The 16,545-nt window shown below is 39.6% G+C and overlaps 1 protein-coding gene across 3 annotated transcripts in view; it reads left to right on the top strand.

Moving 5' to 3' along the window:
* The window catches only part of LOC138064833 (versican core protein-like), a 116,083-nt gene that overhangs the window by 4,142 nt on the left and 95,396 nt on the right, over positions 1 to 16,545 (top strand). For all 3 annotated transcript variants that reach the window (XM_068928909.1, XM_068928908.1, XM_068928910.1), the window contains exons 2-3: positions 5,656 to 5,731; positions 14,584 to 14,955. In XM_068928909.1, the coding sequence (XP_068785010.1) occupies positions 5,662 to 5,731; positions 14,584 to 14,955 (442 nt within the window). In that variant the 5' untranslated portion in view covers positions 5,656 to 5,661. The remainder of the gene's footprint in view (positions 1 to 5,655; positions 5,732 to 14,583; positions 14,956 to 16,545) is intronic.

The following is a 16,545-nucleotide window of genomic DNA, read 5'->3' as shown; positions in this document are numbered from 1 at the left end:
CCTTTTACATTCCTCTTGCCTCCATTATCATAGCACTGATCCAAGTGCCAAGCAGATGGGCTGGAGAGAGGTAGGGCAGAAACGTCCAGAGAAAGCGCAGTGGGAGGCAGGAAGGCAGGGCTAGTGTCACGGGTGGAGCTGGAATGGGCCCAAGGTGTGGGGGACCATGCAGGCACATGGGAGCTTGGGGACCCTGCTCCCTGCTCTACCTCAGACACTTTTCTGTTGCATCCCTGTGAGGCTGCTTCCGAGTCCAGAGCCACTTCTGGCATAAATTAGTGCTGGCCGAGGGGGAATGTTCTAACGCAGCAGCTTCCCGGCAGCTGCCAGAGCGAGAGCTGCCAGAACATGCTGTGCTCTGGTCACTCTCCATCTGCGCCCCTGCTTATGCTTGGGACTGGAGACAGCTCTGCTGACCTGTTGTAGCTCCAGCGTGAGCACACTTCCCCCACCTCACTGTGGCTGCTGGTGCTGGAGGTGGTGAGAAGGGGATGTGGCAGATGCCTGGAGGACCTGCCTTGCGCCCTATAGCGAGAGGCAACTTTGCAAGTGATAATGGACTAAGCAGACACCAATGTTGAATCAGATATAGACCAAGCCAACTAAGTGGCAGCACAGTGGACTAATTAATCGCATGGCAGAAATGTGGTGAAACTGGTAAAGTTAAACAGAACTTATGGTAAAGTTAATACATGTCAGCAGTTAACAGTCAGCTGGCATAAAAGGATCAAAGGACGGCAAAAGCAAAAGAAAATGCAGACTGCGTGCATTTGAGAAAGGATAGCAGCTGTGAAAGTTTCAACCAGAGCTCAGAAGGCAACAAGAGATATGCTACATCTGGGATAGGTCATTTCTAGCTTGCCTAGTTTTCACTGGAAAGTTGTGTAATTTACTGTTTTACCCATTAGTAGGAGCAGCAAACTCAATTCACTTCTCTAGTGCCAGATTCTGTTAGAGTTTTTGTTGTTGTTATTGGGTTTTTGTTTTTTTTTTTTGCTATGAACCTTACATTTACTAGATAGGCAGGGAGGGTAAATGGGCAGATGCCTTTTTTTGTACATAAATAATGTGTCCAACTTTCACAATGTAGCTATAGAACATGTCCTGAATCAATCTTACTATGACTTGAGAAGCTCTAGCCTTTTATGTCAGAGTCACCTCTGTGAAAGTAGCTAATTTCTTACTTTCTCAGCTTCAGGAAAAAGAAGTTTTTGGATGGTGGATCTTACAGGGGGAATTCACTTTCTTAACCTGAAGTTTCAAAAAGAAAGGGAGATGTGATATTCTCCCATTTGGTTGAATTAAAATTGCATTAATATGACATCAGGCTTTCATCGTAAATTAAACACAAGCTGGAATTTGATCATAACTTATTGCTCATACAAATTCTTGCTCAGCTACTGCTTTTGTAAGGCAAAGTGGCACTGCCTGTAAAAATGGGAGCTGTATTCCGCCCCCCCGCAAAAGAGCATATTGTCATCTTTACTGCTGCTTTTTTTCAGGGACTTGGCATCTTTCAATTAAAAGGCACTGTGCTCAGGGTTGCCTCAACTTTAAAAATGACCACCTGGTGCAAATGACTATTGTAGATTAGTCTGTCTGTCTGTAGTAGCGCCTAGTAAACTGGATCAGTCCAGTTGGAAACTAGCCAGCAGGCAACTCAAGTTTGGCCAAATATAGTAGGTGGGTTTTTTTGTTTTGTTTTTAATAGAGGGTGGAAATTAAACACTTACTCAAGTCTTGCAATCTTGAGTTGGCAGGATTTTCTTACGGTGTCCATAGCATTATGGCTTTTTCTTACTCTAGGCATAATGACACCAAGTGAAAGAAAGCCTGTGGAAAAAGATGTGGTTAGAAAACTTTTGGCTAATTACTGACTGTGGACTAAGCAGAGGCCTTTGTAAACTGTAGAGCGTGCAGGAATGGGGAATACAAACCAACACTAGAGCGAGGAGGGAGCTACGAGGGAGCAGTCTCAACTGCAGTCTCAGTCTGTCAGCACTATGGAGGGGAGGCAGGAGCAGTCACATCAGGCCAGTAGTTAGAAGTGGCCTGGAAATGTGGGCAGCACTGAGTGGGACTGCAGTGCTAGTTAGAAACAGCAGCCTCTGTCTTACCTGTAACTCTTGAGGAATATTGCTCATCCTGGGTTTGAAGAGTTCTGCTTTCTAATTGTAGACCAGACTGCCCTTCGGGGCTGAGTTAGGCAGTGCCATTTTGATGTGCATGCTGTCGTTTCAGCAGGGAGACTGGGGTAAATGCACACTTCGTTCTGGCAGCGGTAGTGGAACAGCACTTCGTAACCTGGCAGTCTTTGTGGGAGCCCACTGAGGACTAGGATGTGAAAACCGTCATGCTTGGAGCGTTGCATGGGAGTCATACCCATGAACCTAAGGCGTGAAAATTGAAACAATATCTTTCATTGCTTGAAGAAGTGCCTCAGGGTAAAGAAGGTTTAGAAGAAGCAGTAGGTACTCTGTTCTGTACTGATGGTCGATATCAGCTGGGCTTCAGCAGCCATAGATGTCTTGAAAATTATTCTTCCACAGTTGTCTTTCTGTTTTCATGAGTTGCCATTGCGTGTGCGTGTATATTTTGTGTTTACTGACCGAAAGCTTCTGCTAATTTCTTCATATGATTCCTCAAATTACATTTGGAGTTCGGTCACCAATCTGATGTCTGAGCTAGTGTGCTCTGTGTGTGTGTGCATGCATGCACAAACTGTAGTGGAATGGGAAGATGAGGTCCTGCCTGGAGGGCAGCAGCTGCTGCTGGCTCTCACAGCCCTTGCATGGGGCAGTAGCATTCATGGAGTTACCTAGGTGTGGAGCCATCTTTTGTCACGACGTTATTGCAGTGAGTCTCTGAGTGTAAAGGACCTCCTGATGGTGAGTGATGAGTAAGTAGGTACTTCTTGTCAAAGCCTGTAGCAGAGCCTTGGATTATCAGTCCTGCTGTGTGGTAATTCTGAACAGGCTGCTGTCCTATGTTTAAGATAGCCTCATTTTAAAGGCACAATATGAGATATTTTGAAAAATTTCTGAACCTTTCAGTAACTGTGGGATAGATCCTGGATTACCACAGGTTGTTCAAGAGAGCGTTCTTGCCAAGCATCAGTTAGGTAGAAGCATTTTCACACCTGCTTGTGCCAACGCTCATTTTTGTCACCCTTGCGAGTAAGGTGATGGGCACCAGGTGATCCTTGTCCTTCAACGTTGTCTGTCCAATAGAAGCTATTAACATGGTGCCTCTGAAGAGACTGTTAATGCTTCCTTAGCCTTCCTGTCCCCATTTTAATCGTTTTTCTGTTGACTTTCTTCTTCTATCCGAAGGAAACGCTGTGGAGCAGGAGATGTGGAGCAACATGCAACTGGCACTGTTTAGGTGCAGCATACCCATCTTCTGGGAAAGAAATCCTTTATTCTTTTTCGCTGTGAATGTCTTTGATTCCCTTATTTCTGGTCCGAGAAACCAAGGTTGCCTTCTAGGGAAGGAGAGAGATAAAAAGTATGGGAAAGCATGAAAAGCTAAGCTTATAAACAGTTTGTTCTTGACTGTTTTGTTTTGTTTTGTTTAGCTGCTGATGAGCAAGTGGGTGACACATGGGAAACGTGGACAGAATATCTCAAAAGAAGGTCTGGAGCCACAGTGCTCTCATGAAGGCCACAACTTTTGCACTGTCTTGAAGGCAGGTCAAGCATTCACTGTCTTTGAGGGTGGTGAAGTCTGTAGGTCTTCTTTTTGTACCTTCTTTAGAGCGGTTGTGTTGCTGGAGGAACTTGTTTGTAATAATTTCTGTGCTTGATGCTTCACAGTGGTTTCAGGATACAAAGGCTGCTTGAAGTGCCTTCTGGTTTGTGCACATCTATATCGGCTTAGGCTAACCTCTCATTTCCTGAGATGTTGTGTAATAATGAGGATCGTTTAATGAGTATCTAAGCAAACACATGACTGCCTGTATTTGAAAACTGGTCCATTGCATTAAAATGGACTCTGATGTCTGGAGCTCTTTTCTTGTGTGACCTTTTTACTCATGACAGCCTTCCACGATGAATTTCTGAGGAATACAATTACTGTTTAGATTTTTCAAGTTAATTATTAAATGGACGGTTTTGTTTTCTCCGTGTACAGCTTTGCTTGCTTAAGTGGGAGAAAGATCAAACGCTGGTTGGGTGCTGTTAGGAGGTATGTGTTAGAGTCTTCAAAAAAAGAGGAGGTTAAGGATCAAACTGAATGAAGTCAAAGAGATGTCAGTTCTTGTTTGGGATTCGGTCATAAAAAGTGCAAATTCCATGGAGCTGGTATTGCAAAAAAAGTGATATCGCATCATACTCTCAGCACTCTTGAATGGATGAAGCAAAGATGGGGTATCTTTTGCAATGTGCAGTCAGCCACATGGAAAGCAGCTGGGCTCTCTCCCCACGCACCCTGGGAATAGGTTGCAGCATGTTACCCAGCACAGGCAACCAACTCTGGCCATCTTCTTACAGGGAATGAGAAGCTCTTGGGTTTTCAGCATTTTTGGGTGGGAATTCTGAGCTGTTATGCTGTTATGTTAGAGGTGGGATGCTGTTATGTTAAGAGATTGCCTCATTGTAAAGGCTTGATTTGAGATGTTTTGCATCCTTTCTGAACCATTCAACTATTACAGGATAGATAATAATTTACACAGACTCATGTAAAGTTTGGCTACAGCTGAAAGCTGCGTAGAGGACTTTCTTAAGTTTGAACCCATCACCAGTAGTTTTCTGAGGATGTTACTCTGTACGTCTTGCTGTCATGTTCAATACAGCCTGTGAAGGTTTGAGGACATTTTAGTCAGTTTTAGCCCTAAAACATTGTATGGAAATATTCAAGTGCTAAAATGCTAATGTATAAAATACTAAAATATGTATGTGTAATACATGTATATCTAATAAATCTCTGTTCCAGTCTTCCTAATAGCAGTTAAACTGTAATCTATCTTGGGCAGGGAAAAAAGTATCAGTCTGGGTTATTGGCTGAAGTAAAGAGCCCAAGTAGTATATCTTGACAGCAATATCAGGAAACTCAGAGTTTTTGTGATAAAACTTTTCCACAGCAGTGTTTCACAAACTGTTGCTGAAAACTATTTCTGATGATAGATAGACAGAGCATATGTGTAACTATATGGAAGAGAGACTATTTATAAAACCATTATAATAGTTGACATTTATGAGAATTGTAATACTTTTTTTAGTACACTCAAATTTTTATGCTATTTGCACATTCAATGCATTCACTAAGAACTGGAATAAAAATTACAATATGCTATGAATACATTATGTATTTTAGAGAACTTTTCAACTGTTAGAATGGGAGCCTAAAAAAGAAGTGAGAAGCAAACAGAAAGGGGATTGACAAGTCTGAATATCACTTTAGAATCAGTAACCTGAAATTCATTATGATTCTGTATTAAATAGGGCCAAACTGTCATTATAACAAACTTCCATCATAAAATAGATGGAGAAGTTTTGAAAACAGAAAGTCCTTGTTTGCATGTTTGCTTGTTTGCTTGTTTGCAGATGGAAAAGATCATGTATTGCTTCTAATATCAGTGACATATATTGATGTACTGAATTACAGCACTTGACAAGGACATAGTGCAATACTAACTCATTTTTTCTTTATTTGTAGGTCAAGATGTTGTTAAATATAAAAAGTATCTTATGGATGTGCTCTACATTAGTTGTAACATGTGTGCTACCTAGAGGTAAGTCTGTGATACACAGAATCATTTATTAAAATTCATTTTATTGACAGTGGAAGGCATCGTGGTCCCATTCATAGAATGTATCCCAAGTCTCAGGAGATTTGGTTTCTGGTCTTGCCTCTGCTACTATTTCCTGCTGTACTGTGTATCTATCTTTGCTTCTGTGTTCTCTTCTTTGCCGTATTAATTTAGACAAAAGACTCTGTGGTGGGGATGTTTCTCCCAATGTTTGTAACATGTCCATCTGATGTCTCATGAGGTTTTAAGTGCTGCTGTAAGTCAAATAATAATAAAATGCCATAGGATTATATTAAGTAAAGTAAAATAGATGATCTTCTCCAAATTTTCAAGAACAGATTTTAGTTCTGTCAGCTGTGCTTGTGAAGTGTTTTACATGTGGGGCAGATAGGTCTTGTACCTTCGTTCTGCATGGTCCACAGAGGAGTTCCCCTACAACAGATGAGGAGAAGGCTGTCAGGAGGGCTAAGTGTAGTGGAGGGCAGACAGATTCCATGGGAACTTCAGCCTGGTGCTGGGGAGGGGGCAGGGAGCAGTGCCTGCAGCCTGGCTCTTGGGAGCAGGAGCAGACTCCTGGGACTGAGCTAGCCAGGCTGTAGAACCGGTGAATGAAATGGGATTGTCTCTGGGCTACGGGAATACTGGTTCCTCACAGCTCGCAGTCAGATCCCAATGCAAATACTCATATAAGTCATGCCACAGCACCATTTTGGATTTATAGGACACATGCTCTTCCACAGTTCCCGCTCCCTGCATTCAGGGTAAGAGGGTGCATGTGAGAAGGACAGGGAACAAAACAGTAGCCCCAGTTTCTTCTTTTCTCTGCTAACTAGTGAGGAGCTGTGTGGGCACTGTGTCAGCCCCCTGGTTGATGGGGGGACTGTTATTAGCTGACCTGTGTGATTTCGGTGGTCTTTAACATATTGAGAGGAGGCAAGTTCCAGGATGCTCAGTCTGGAGCAGGGATGCATTAAGGCAGATGTGAGTGTTAGTGTTGTGTGATAAGGAGCCCTTATTACTTCTCATGCTGATTACATGATAACACTGAAATATATATTCATGTGTGGCTGCCATGGTTATTTGAAAGTTTGATTCAGGCCTTCAGTAAGGAAGCTGCTGGAGACTCACAAAATTATGATAACAGCAAGCCTGAGAGCAAGACAAGAGCAGTTTTGTTTCTGTTCTGTTCTTTTTTCTTTCCTGTTCTGTCCTTCTCAAACTGATTTTAGGCTTGGAAAAATCAAATGTACTCTCTCTTTTTTTTTTTTTTTTGCCAGCTTGTCCACTGGCTCTAGCAAAGCCTTGAGAAAGTCCTGTAAGATAAAAGAAAAGACTCTTGTGCTTAGTAGAGTCAACTAAAAAAAATGTAGTTTTCTTTCTGGAGCAGGCTGGAAGCACCATCCTTTACTGTTTCCTATCATTGCTTCCTCCTTAAGGCTAGTTTTGTTTTTCCATTCTTCATTAAGTAACAACAGGCCAGGAAGGCTGCAGTTGTCCTCAGAGACAACAGACTCAAAACTTCAGGAAGAGGGCCAGGGACAAAATCTGAGCATCTGTTCTTTTATTCATGGAGGGCTAAGACTGATCTGGTTATTAAATGTCAATTTACTATACTGTTCATATGAAGCAGTCTAGGTAATTCTAGATATTCTAGAATAAAATTCTAGGTAAGCGTTTATGAGAAGAGGTCTCGGACTTGCAATGTCTATGTGGTGAACTTTTAAATTTTTTACTTAATGAATTATAGCTTTCTTTAAGGTAGAAATGTCTATTTTAAGGTATAGTAAAATGAGGTTAAAATGAAAAGCTATTAACCATAATTAATCATCTTCAAAATGGAGTAAATAGTTACATGTCATTCACATGAGGAAAGGTAGAAAGATAAGATTTTACCTGAAAAGCAACTTTGGGATGGAGGTGTGCAGGAGGATGGAATAAGCAAGAAAAAGGAATCTGAAAAGAAATTTAAACTTGACCTTTCTGTTATGACCTATTTAAAATCTCATGTTTACTTAGGGTATAGCTCCATGGACACTGCAATCTCGCATACATTTTTCCACTAGGCAGGATAATACTGTCCCTTCTCCAGCCCCTAGTGCTAGTTTTCATGCTTTCCCTTGTAATGATGCTAGTGTTTATGTGGGTATCCATAGAGTCAAGTGGATCTGGTAAATCTATTGTCTGAAAGACAATATATTACATTTTTTTTAAAGGTTAGTTTTTAGCCGGATCACATCTTTGATCTGATTCACTGCTTTGTACAAGTGCTAGTGCTGGCAGAATTAGGGGATTGGGAACATACCACTGGAAGCAGGGAAAAGTGGGACTGAGCCTTGTAGTAACAGAATATGAGTTGACACCTTTAGATATCCCCTGATTTACTCTTGTCTTTCATCAGCTCTAATATGGCTCATGTGCTCTCCAGAACAGAATTTTTAGCACATAGGCAAGTTCTATATGAACATCCTGGTTAGAGGTTCTCAAAAATAATAGTCCAGGTTCTGACTAGTCCTTATTTGCCTGAACCTTTGAGAAGGAATGTAGGAAGAGCCTTCTGCTTCTAGAAATACACTGTGAACATTGTGGCTTTTATTTTCAAAGTTAGGGGCTATATTTTTGTCAGAGATTCTTAAACGTATTCAAAGCATGACCATGGTGAAGAGAACAAAGATCGCAAAATGTTTTTAAAAAGATGAAGATTCTATAGGGTTGATTCATATCCTTTTATTCTGAGAAATGCCAGCTAGTTCGTGTATTACTGCTTTTGAACATGGGTATTACAAGATCACTGGCACACTTTTTCAATACATCTGGTTTCTTTAGTAAAAAAAAAAATCCCTGTCTTTGCATCTAGAAGAGTTAGAAAGGAATTTCTGAAGCTTCAACTTTTTTTCTTTTTAAATCCTGAATTGGAATGCAAAACTGAAACTTGGAAATCTTTCATGGAATACAAATTCCCGCATTTCCCTTCCCGAAATGGATTGGGTCACTCCACACATTTTATTTAAATAGTCACTTGAATATGATGCATAGCAGTATTTCCTTTCAAAAGCTTTCAGGCAAAATCATTTTGAAAATTTTAAATCTGTCTTTCAAGAGTCATATGGGAAATTTCTCAAAATTGACACATATTTAAAAAAAAGTTGAGCTTTGGTGAGCTGGCATTTTCTTCTGGCTGAAATGCTATGCTTAAAACTTTCTAAGCATCTGTAGTATTTGGGTACTAACCTATCTTCCTGTCTGCCACTGCACTGGTCTCTAATCATGTGTCATTCAGTCTAAGGTTTAATTTTGGCATTATTCTAGATGCTTAGTTTATTCAACTGCTTACCATAACATCTTCCCAAGCAACTCCTTTTCTCTGCCAAGTTCCCCAAAAGGCTTTATTTGGATATTTCAGTCTAGTTTTCCTTAAAAAAAAAAAAGTAAATCCTGGAATCCAAGAGTCTAATAATAGTCATAACAAAATTTAGAACACAGAAAGTTATAAGCATGCAACATTTTATGCATTCACCATTAGTTATTATTCCTGTCTTTGCTTCCACTCATCTTTGAGAATGGTCACAATCATAAATACCTAACATATTTGCATGATGCACTCAGATTTTATGCAGCAACATTAAGTATTTTTCCCCTGAAAGCAAATTGAGAAAGCTCTTGTGTGGTTTCTTTAAGACTTTACATTCCCAGAAGATATATTTGTCAGAAGGGCAGCAGGAAATAGAGTATAAGCCTCTGGGGTCACAGGAGCGCCCCTTTGCAGGACCTGCACTGTTTGCTCTGGTACACATGAAGGATTAATGTCAGAAGTTAATGAACAAGGTTTACACCTATTGCTAGCTTGACATTTGCTCACTTTTAACTAGCCGATGGTAGTATATTGTAGTTTACAAGCTGGACCTGGCAATTGTGCTAAATATTGGCATTTACCTTACCCGTTTTAAGCAACTATTTGTCATGTTATCAGTGAGTGTGCTTTCATGAAAGCCTTGTAATCCGGAAAAGAATAGAATTCCCCTAAATTGTGGTGTATGATATATTTCTAAGGTGTGTGTATATATATAAAAATACACACCAGTTTATCTATTTGTTGCATGTGTGACATAAAATACATGTGTGCGTGCATATGATGTTTGCATGTGTGTGTATCTGTTATACATGTTACATTGAGTTCTGCAGCTGGGATTGACATTTGCCTGGCTTCCTGTGATTTACTTGCAGAGTTTGAAAGTAATTTATTCTACATTATTTTATACCTTCTTCAGTTACTCTGCTTGCTCAGACAAATCGCCTGGTAAAGAGTGCAGTGAGGGTTTTTTTTTGGGTGTCAGTCTGTTATCTCCACCATCAAAGTTCTGTACAAGTTTGTGCAAGCAATGCATTCATTTTAGTTGTTTTTAATATTCTCATTGAAAGATTTAGGGTTAATGAACTGACTTTTCAAGTTCAGTGTTAGTAGTCAGATTCACAGAACACACAAGTTCATTGATACTCTCTGTGGCTGCTGACAGGTAGGTCTCTATATCATATATGTAGGTAGACTGTTGATGAACTCAAAAGGAGATTTAAATTTTCTTATCTCACATGTTTGACTTAAAAAATAAAATCTTTTACTCCTTAAATTTATGTTTTTTTCTGTTTATTCAGTAACAGCATTCTGTTCAGTTAAAATTAATTATATAGCAAAATTGCTCTCCTAAACAGTGTCATTTCAGGTAGGGCATTCTTTTCTTTTGGATTCAGACTTTTTGTCCGTTACTGACCTACTGGTGTTGTGGTTATGATTAGTGTACTGTAACACTGCAGACTTCTGTCCCTTTTTTCTTTAGATTTCTATTTTAAGAGGTTTGTAATTTTTACAGTACAGTACAAACATACATGTGTATATAGTGTGTATATATATAGTGTATGTGTATATATACACACATAGAATTCTAGGGAAAGAGACTTTGTTTTTGAGCAAGAAGTAGAGCAAGAAGTACGTTTATTGCTTGTGTCCAACTTCAAAAGAAAGATATCAAGCCATATGTCATTGCTAAGATGAGCTGACTTTACAACCCAAATGGTAGACTGGGAGAACATAAAGCAGTTTTGCTAACAAAAAACAAAAAGAGAAAAGGCAAACTGTTGTGTTTTTATTTGTTTTTATTTGTTTTTTCTCTCTACCTTCAGTAAAGCAAAATATCTTCACACAAGGCAGAAAAAGGAAAACCTTGTCAAAGAACTCCAAGAGACCTAGGTGCAGATTTATAGCTCCCTGAGCTACCTGCCTTTAAGTCTGTCCCTTTACTTAATAACACAGCCCAAACCTATTACAGCATTTGACTGGGTCATCTGGTAAGGAATGCCTCTAGGATGTTGGGCCATATGATGGTGAAAGGCCCATGGCTCTTGGCTGAGGCTGGAGCCTACCCAGCCTTTGTGCGTACAGTGTTGGCGTGTGTCACATCCCTTCAGTCTTCCCTCAGTCCCACGTGCCATCACTCCCCTAATAAACTGATACAAATGCTTGACCTTAGCTTTAGGTTTGGGGAAGATAAGAATGGAACAAGTTGTATGGAAGTCCTCCCCAGTAACCCAGCCCTACCCAGTAACTGAGACATGACGGTCTTGTTTTCCATCAAGATGTCACATGGGAAAAGTTTTCATTCTGCCTTCTCTCATTACTCATTCTGATGTCTGAGATATTTAATATTTAAATTTAGAAAGACACAAAAAAATAACTGCTGAGGCACAATATCTAATGAATCTGCCCTAATTTGACTGTATTGTGCTGCTCTGGGCCCAGCCCTGCAGTGTCTCTCAGACAAAGCTCTCATTGACTTTGCTGGGATAAGCAGCAGGTGTCCAGGTGATTTGGACTTAACTGTGTATTTTCTTTCCTTATTGTCTGTGTGTTTTCCTTAATGAATTAGCTGTGCTTAAGAGTTACGTGTATTTGTCAGCAACAGAAAAAATGCTTATATTCATCACCAGCTAGTTTAGTCACTTCAAAACGGTCCCTCCCCCTGCCCCCTCCCCCCCCCGCCTTTTTTAAGAGTGCATGATGTTACTAGTATTTTAGGTCCTATATGGCTAGGTGAAGAGACAGGATAAAAGAATGTTCAATAGTAGGGAATTTCCATCATAGTAAATTGGCAAATACTTTCCCTTCTCAGGTTGTGTTTGAATTTACAAAGAATTACAAAATGTTTTCTTGCTTAATGGCTTGTTTATATTTTGCTGGCCACATACCTTATAAAGAATAATTTATACTTTACCACAAATCGTAGCTGAAAAAGAGGCGTAATATGGAGTGTGAGCCTAAGGTAAAATGCAGAAGGAACTAAAGGGTTATATGGATTAATAGAAGAGATGGATGCTTTCCGCATTGGCTAATAAATTCTGCTTGACTAACTAGCTTGGATTGCTGCAGGAAGTCCTGTTTTTTGGAACAGAACTTAATCCAGTGCTTCGGTTGCAATCATGTATTTTTTTTTCCTCCTCTCTTCTACTCCTCTCTTCTACTGTTGTCCATCTGCAAGTCAAAACAAAGAGTGCTTTTATGAAGTGCTTTATAATACTTTCTACAGTTAAACAGATATATTTGTAGCGACATGGTCTTCCCTATTCTGGAATATAGCCCAATTTATGATAAATCTCGTCTGCATATCATGATGATTTGTGTTTGCTGCCGAAAGCTTTCAGTCTACTGAATGTGAAGACACAAATTTTAAAGAGAGGAAATTTCCTCAGGGTTCAGTACTGATATTCCAGATCACTTGCAACCAGAAACAGATCTCTAAAATTTATTAAAATTCTGTCAGTCAGGATAATTATAAGTAGGTCATTTTTCATTTAAGAAGTTCCTGTTATGTATCTAAATGACAAGAGATCATAATGAATGCTAAATATTTTGAGACTGATTTTAATCTCCCACCTGTGCAATTTGGCAGTAATTCCATCGCAACCGATAGGATTGGGTCTTCATTCCTTCTTTAGTTCTACTCCACTGTTATTCACTAAAGTTGCAAGAAGTTAAAGGTGATATAAGAGCCAATTTTGTTTTCCCACTGATAAAGCCAGTCCTTCCTAGTTTATTGCAATCGGTTGGCTCTAGGGAGTCGAGTTGTATTTCCTTGCGAGTGGTGTCCACTACTTTTTTTTTTTAAGAAATGTATATGCAATCAAAACTTTCCAGCTCGTCTTTGGAAACCTCTGCTGGCTTGTCTTCAAGCCTTCAGAATTCTCTAGTCCTCAGTTCTTGTACTGGGCCTGGTTTTCTCTCTCCTGTTTTACAAATAGGTTCTCGCTAGATCTGAGTTAGACATGAATGGAAATAACCTGAGCACTTCTGTTCCAAATTCTGGCTCCTCACTGGTCAGGCCAATTTTTTTTTTTTTATTTTTCTAGTTAGCAGTTTTCTCTGCTATTAAAATGTTTGGATAGCAAGCTGATTATTCTTCTATTGAATCCTTTGAAGATAATATTTCATGCTGTATAAAGGTATCTATCTCTGATAAAAAAATAATCAACTTAATGAGTAAATTTTCTTTTTTTTCTATTTTTCTTCCTCATTCTTTTCTTTCAAAATCTCTACTGTATATGCAGAGATGATATTTCTGATGATAGATAAGTGGCTAGATAATACTCATGTGGTGTTGTCTCTTACTTCATGCATGACTGTTTGTGGCTAGTATTTGTTTAAAGATGTTGTATTCCTAAACTTAATGAATCCTAGCTCGCTTCAAATTAATAATCAGCATTTTCAGCCTTTCAAAAATGTTTGAGAGCAGGACAGTGGAAGAGGAAAGATATATATAGATGTATGTGTGTGTATATATATGTATGTATGTATATGTAAATATGTTATTGTACCATATTTATATGAAGATAAAAGCCGGCATATAATAGTATCTAACAGAAATCCTCTTTTCAGACATTTGCTGTGGGGAGGTTCGATGAACAGTAGTCAGCTTTCCCCTTAGGATAATGTCAGATGGAAGCATTTCTCTGTAAAGTGTTTGCAGCTGGAGATGTCATAAAAATGATAAAGATCCTATCATGTCAAGTTTGAGTCAAGTAGGGACTTTCTGTGCACTTCACTTCCTTCTTTGCTTTAACATCCTAAAATGTTTGATTTCTGCAATGTGTTTAAAGGCCCTGTGGCTGCAAGGAAATAATTTTAAAAGAATGACTACTTAGAATCTGACTGGAAAGACTTTTGTTTCAGTACATACGCAATAAAAAGACTTAACCCTTGATAGAATAATGGAGTAGGGGACGTAATCTATGCAAAGTTATAGGCTACATTTTACTCTTAGGACGTGAATGCCTAAACTAGCTACTGTGAGGTAAGGCAGAATGTGAGCGTACAGCGTGTCAGCGACTCTGCAGTAGCTCCCCTATGTGCCCGCTCTTGGCCAACACTAAATGTGAGGTAACTCCCCATCTTTCACTGAAAGTGGTTTGACGCCTCTGAAGCAACAAAACATAACTCTTACAGTTTGACTGTCAGCTGAAAATTTCAAAACAGTTTGCAAAAGAGGTCAATAACTTTGTGGCTATAAGAAACGGAGAGAATAAGTCACAGAGCAGTGAATTAATTTGCCCAGACAGGAAAGAGTTGGAGGCAAGACTAGAGCCTTTGGGCTTAATTAAGGGCCCAGGATGTGGGAGCACATCCTTTTTAAGGATATACTGTTCAGTCCAGGTATGAACCAGCTAAGAATCAAGAGATTCAGGTCTTCAATGACTGGGAATCCTTAAATAACAATGCGATTCATCTTTTTCCTCTTTTGCTGATCCACTAATGTGATTTCTCCTTTCTCCCCTCTCCCCCACCTTTCTTCTAGTTAAAGCAGAAAAAAAAGCCCTGGTAAAGGGATCCCTCTCTGGAACTTCAGTCCTGCCATGCTTCTTCTCAACCACACCCACTATAGCCTCCAGCTATGCAGCTGAATATCTTCGAATCAAATGGTCAAAGGTTGAACTGGATAAAAATGGAAAGGATGCAAAAGAAACCACAGTCCTGGTGGCCCAGAATGGGAACATCAAAATAGGCCAAAACTACAAAGACAGAGTGGCTGTTCCAACCCATTCAGAGGAGACTGGTGATGCTTCGCTGACTTTCTCTAAGCTGCGTGCAAGTGATGCAGGGGTGTACCGCTGTGATGTTATGTATGGAGTTGAAGACACACAAGGCATTGTGTCATTGGCTGTTGATGGTAAGGATTTGTTTATATTATTTGCTGTCAGTAGTGATTCCAGTCAAAACAGTAAAAGCTAGTAATTGCCATATAACTAGAAACATTTAAAGGAGCGTCTTTAGCAAACTGTTCTTCCCTAACTGTTGAGTCTTCCAATTCTCTTATTTTCTTTTGTTTATTCTTAAGAATCTTTTCCAGTCTGTAGTTTCCCCATTTCTCCTTTTTACCTTTTTGGAGGCTACTTCTGGTCCTCAGAAATGTTATTTGTTTGTTCCTGAAGTAGTTTGATGCTTCGATTAGTTTCATATCCTTTGCAAGATGAGCTCCTGCTTTTACAATCTTTTTGGAGAAATCTCTAAAGTTTTCCAAAACCAACCCTTTTGAGCCGTGGTACATAGTATAATAATATATGTGTCTGAAAATGTCTTTACAAGTGGCTTTACAGGAAGACAGACTTGGCAGGCAGAAGCAGTTTCTTTTTAATTAATAATGTAGGATGAAAAGAAGCAACTGCCTAGCCACGGGAGCTCTAGTTGGCCTATCTTGCCACTGGACATGCAAAAAATAATGCAAACTAAACTGAGGACCGCTCTTTCTGTGATAGGAACATCAAACACAAAGGAAGAATTTCTTTTAACCCAATAATAAAAGTTGGATAGTTAGGGGGAATCTATCTGGCAGAAAATTGCAGGAAAACAAGTAGGGAGATATTGCTAATGTTCTCTGACACGGAAGATCCAAGGCTAAGAGTTGGCTTCCTAATACTAAAAGGAAATAGCATCCAAAACTTTGAGGGGAAAAAGTGTGCATGTAAAGGAATATAACAGACAGGACCTTCAAGAGTGTGTAACTGACTTTCAAGAGTGTGGAAGTGACAAAAGAGTGCCTGATCTATAGGTGTTTTGCTCCTGAGAGCATGCTTCTACAGCACGGTGAGTAAAGGGTAGAGACTGCTGCAGAGCCCAGTGCTGTATAGCCCTGTCACTGTGGCACTGAGCCTGAACTAATAAATTGTGCTGAAAAGCAGAACATATTAGGCCAGGCACAGTGCCATGTTAATGCAAAATTTGGGCTCAATTTTTCTGTGTGCTTAGGAGAATGTTGTGCTGTGTGGATGTACTAGCTTGCATGAACATTAGCCTGGACTCTTTGCCTTAGGCTCCTTTGCATTTAGGTGTCTTTTGGAAGTTTCATGAGTATTTATTCCAATGACTGAGTCCCAAAAAAAACATTAATATCGGCTTCTGGAAGACATGGCTTTGGCTAAGTTTTTTCATAAGCTTAATACTGCATTGTTCTTCCAATATGCTTAACATAACTTTAGCAGGCTTTTGGCACTGATTCAATGAAAGATTTTGGAGGTGTGGTCTTAATCTGGAAATACAATAAATCAGTGTAACTATTAATGTCTATATAACTTCATAGGCTGTTTACTCCTATTGGTAAAAGCAGAAGAAATCCTGGTATGAACATTACTTTTCAGTAACTAATGTACCTAGCATTCCTTATTCCTTTTAAAGTGCTCCCTTGACTGCATATCTATATCCTGGAGCAGCGGACATTTACTGCAATAAAATATCTGATGATTTATGCCAATACCTCAGCATG

Source organism: Struthio camelus, chromosome Z (assembly GCF_040807025.1).
Source record: "Struthio camelus isolate bStrCam1 chromosome Z, bStrCam1.hap1, whole genome shotgun sequence".
In the NCBI taxonomy this organism is placed as follows: domain Eukaryota; kingdom Metazoa; phylum Chordata; class Aves; order Struthioniformes; family Struthionidae; genus Struthio; species Struthio camelus.
Note: the sequence above shows the minus strand (reverse complement) of the source record. Positions and strands in the feature narration are given on the sequence as shown.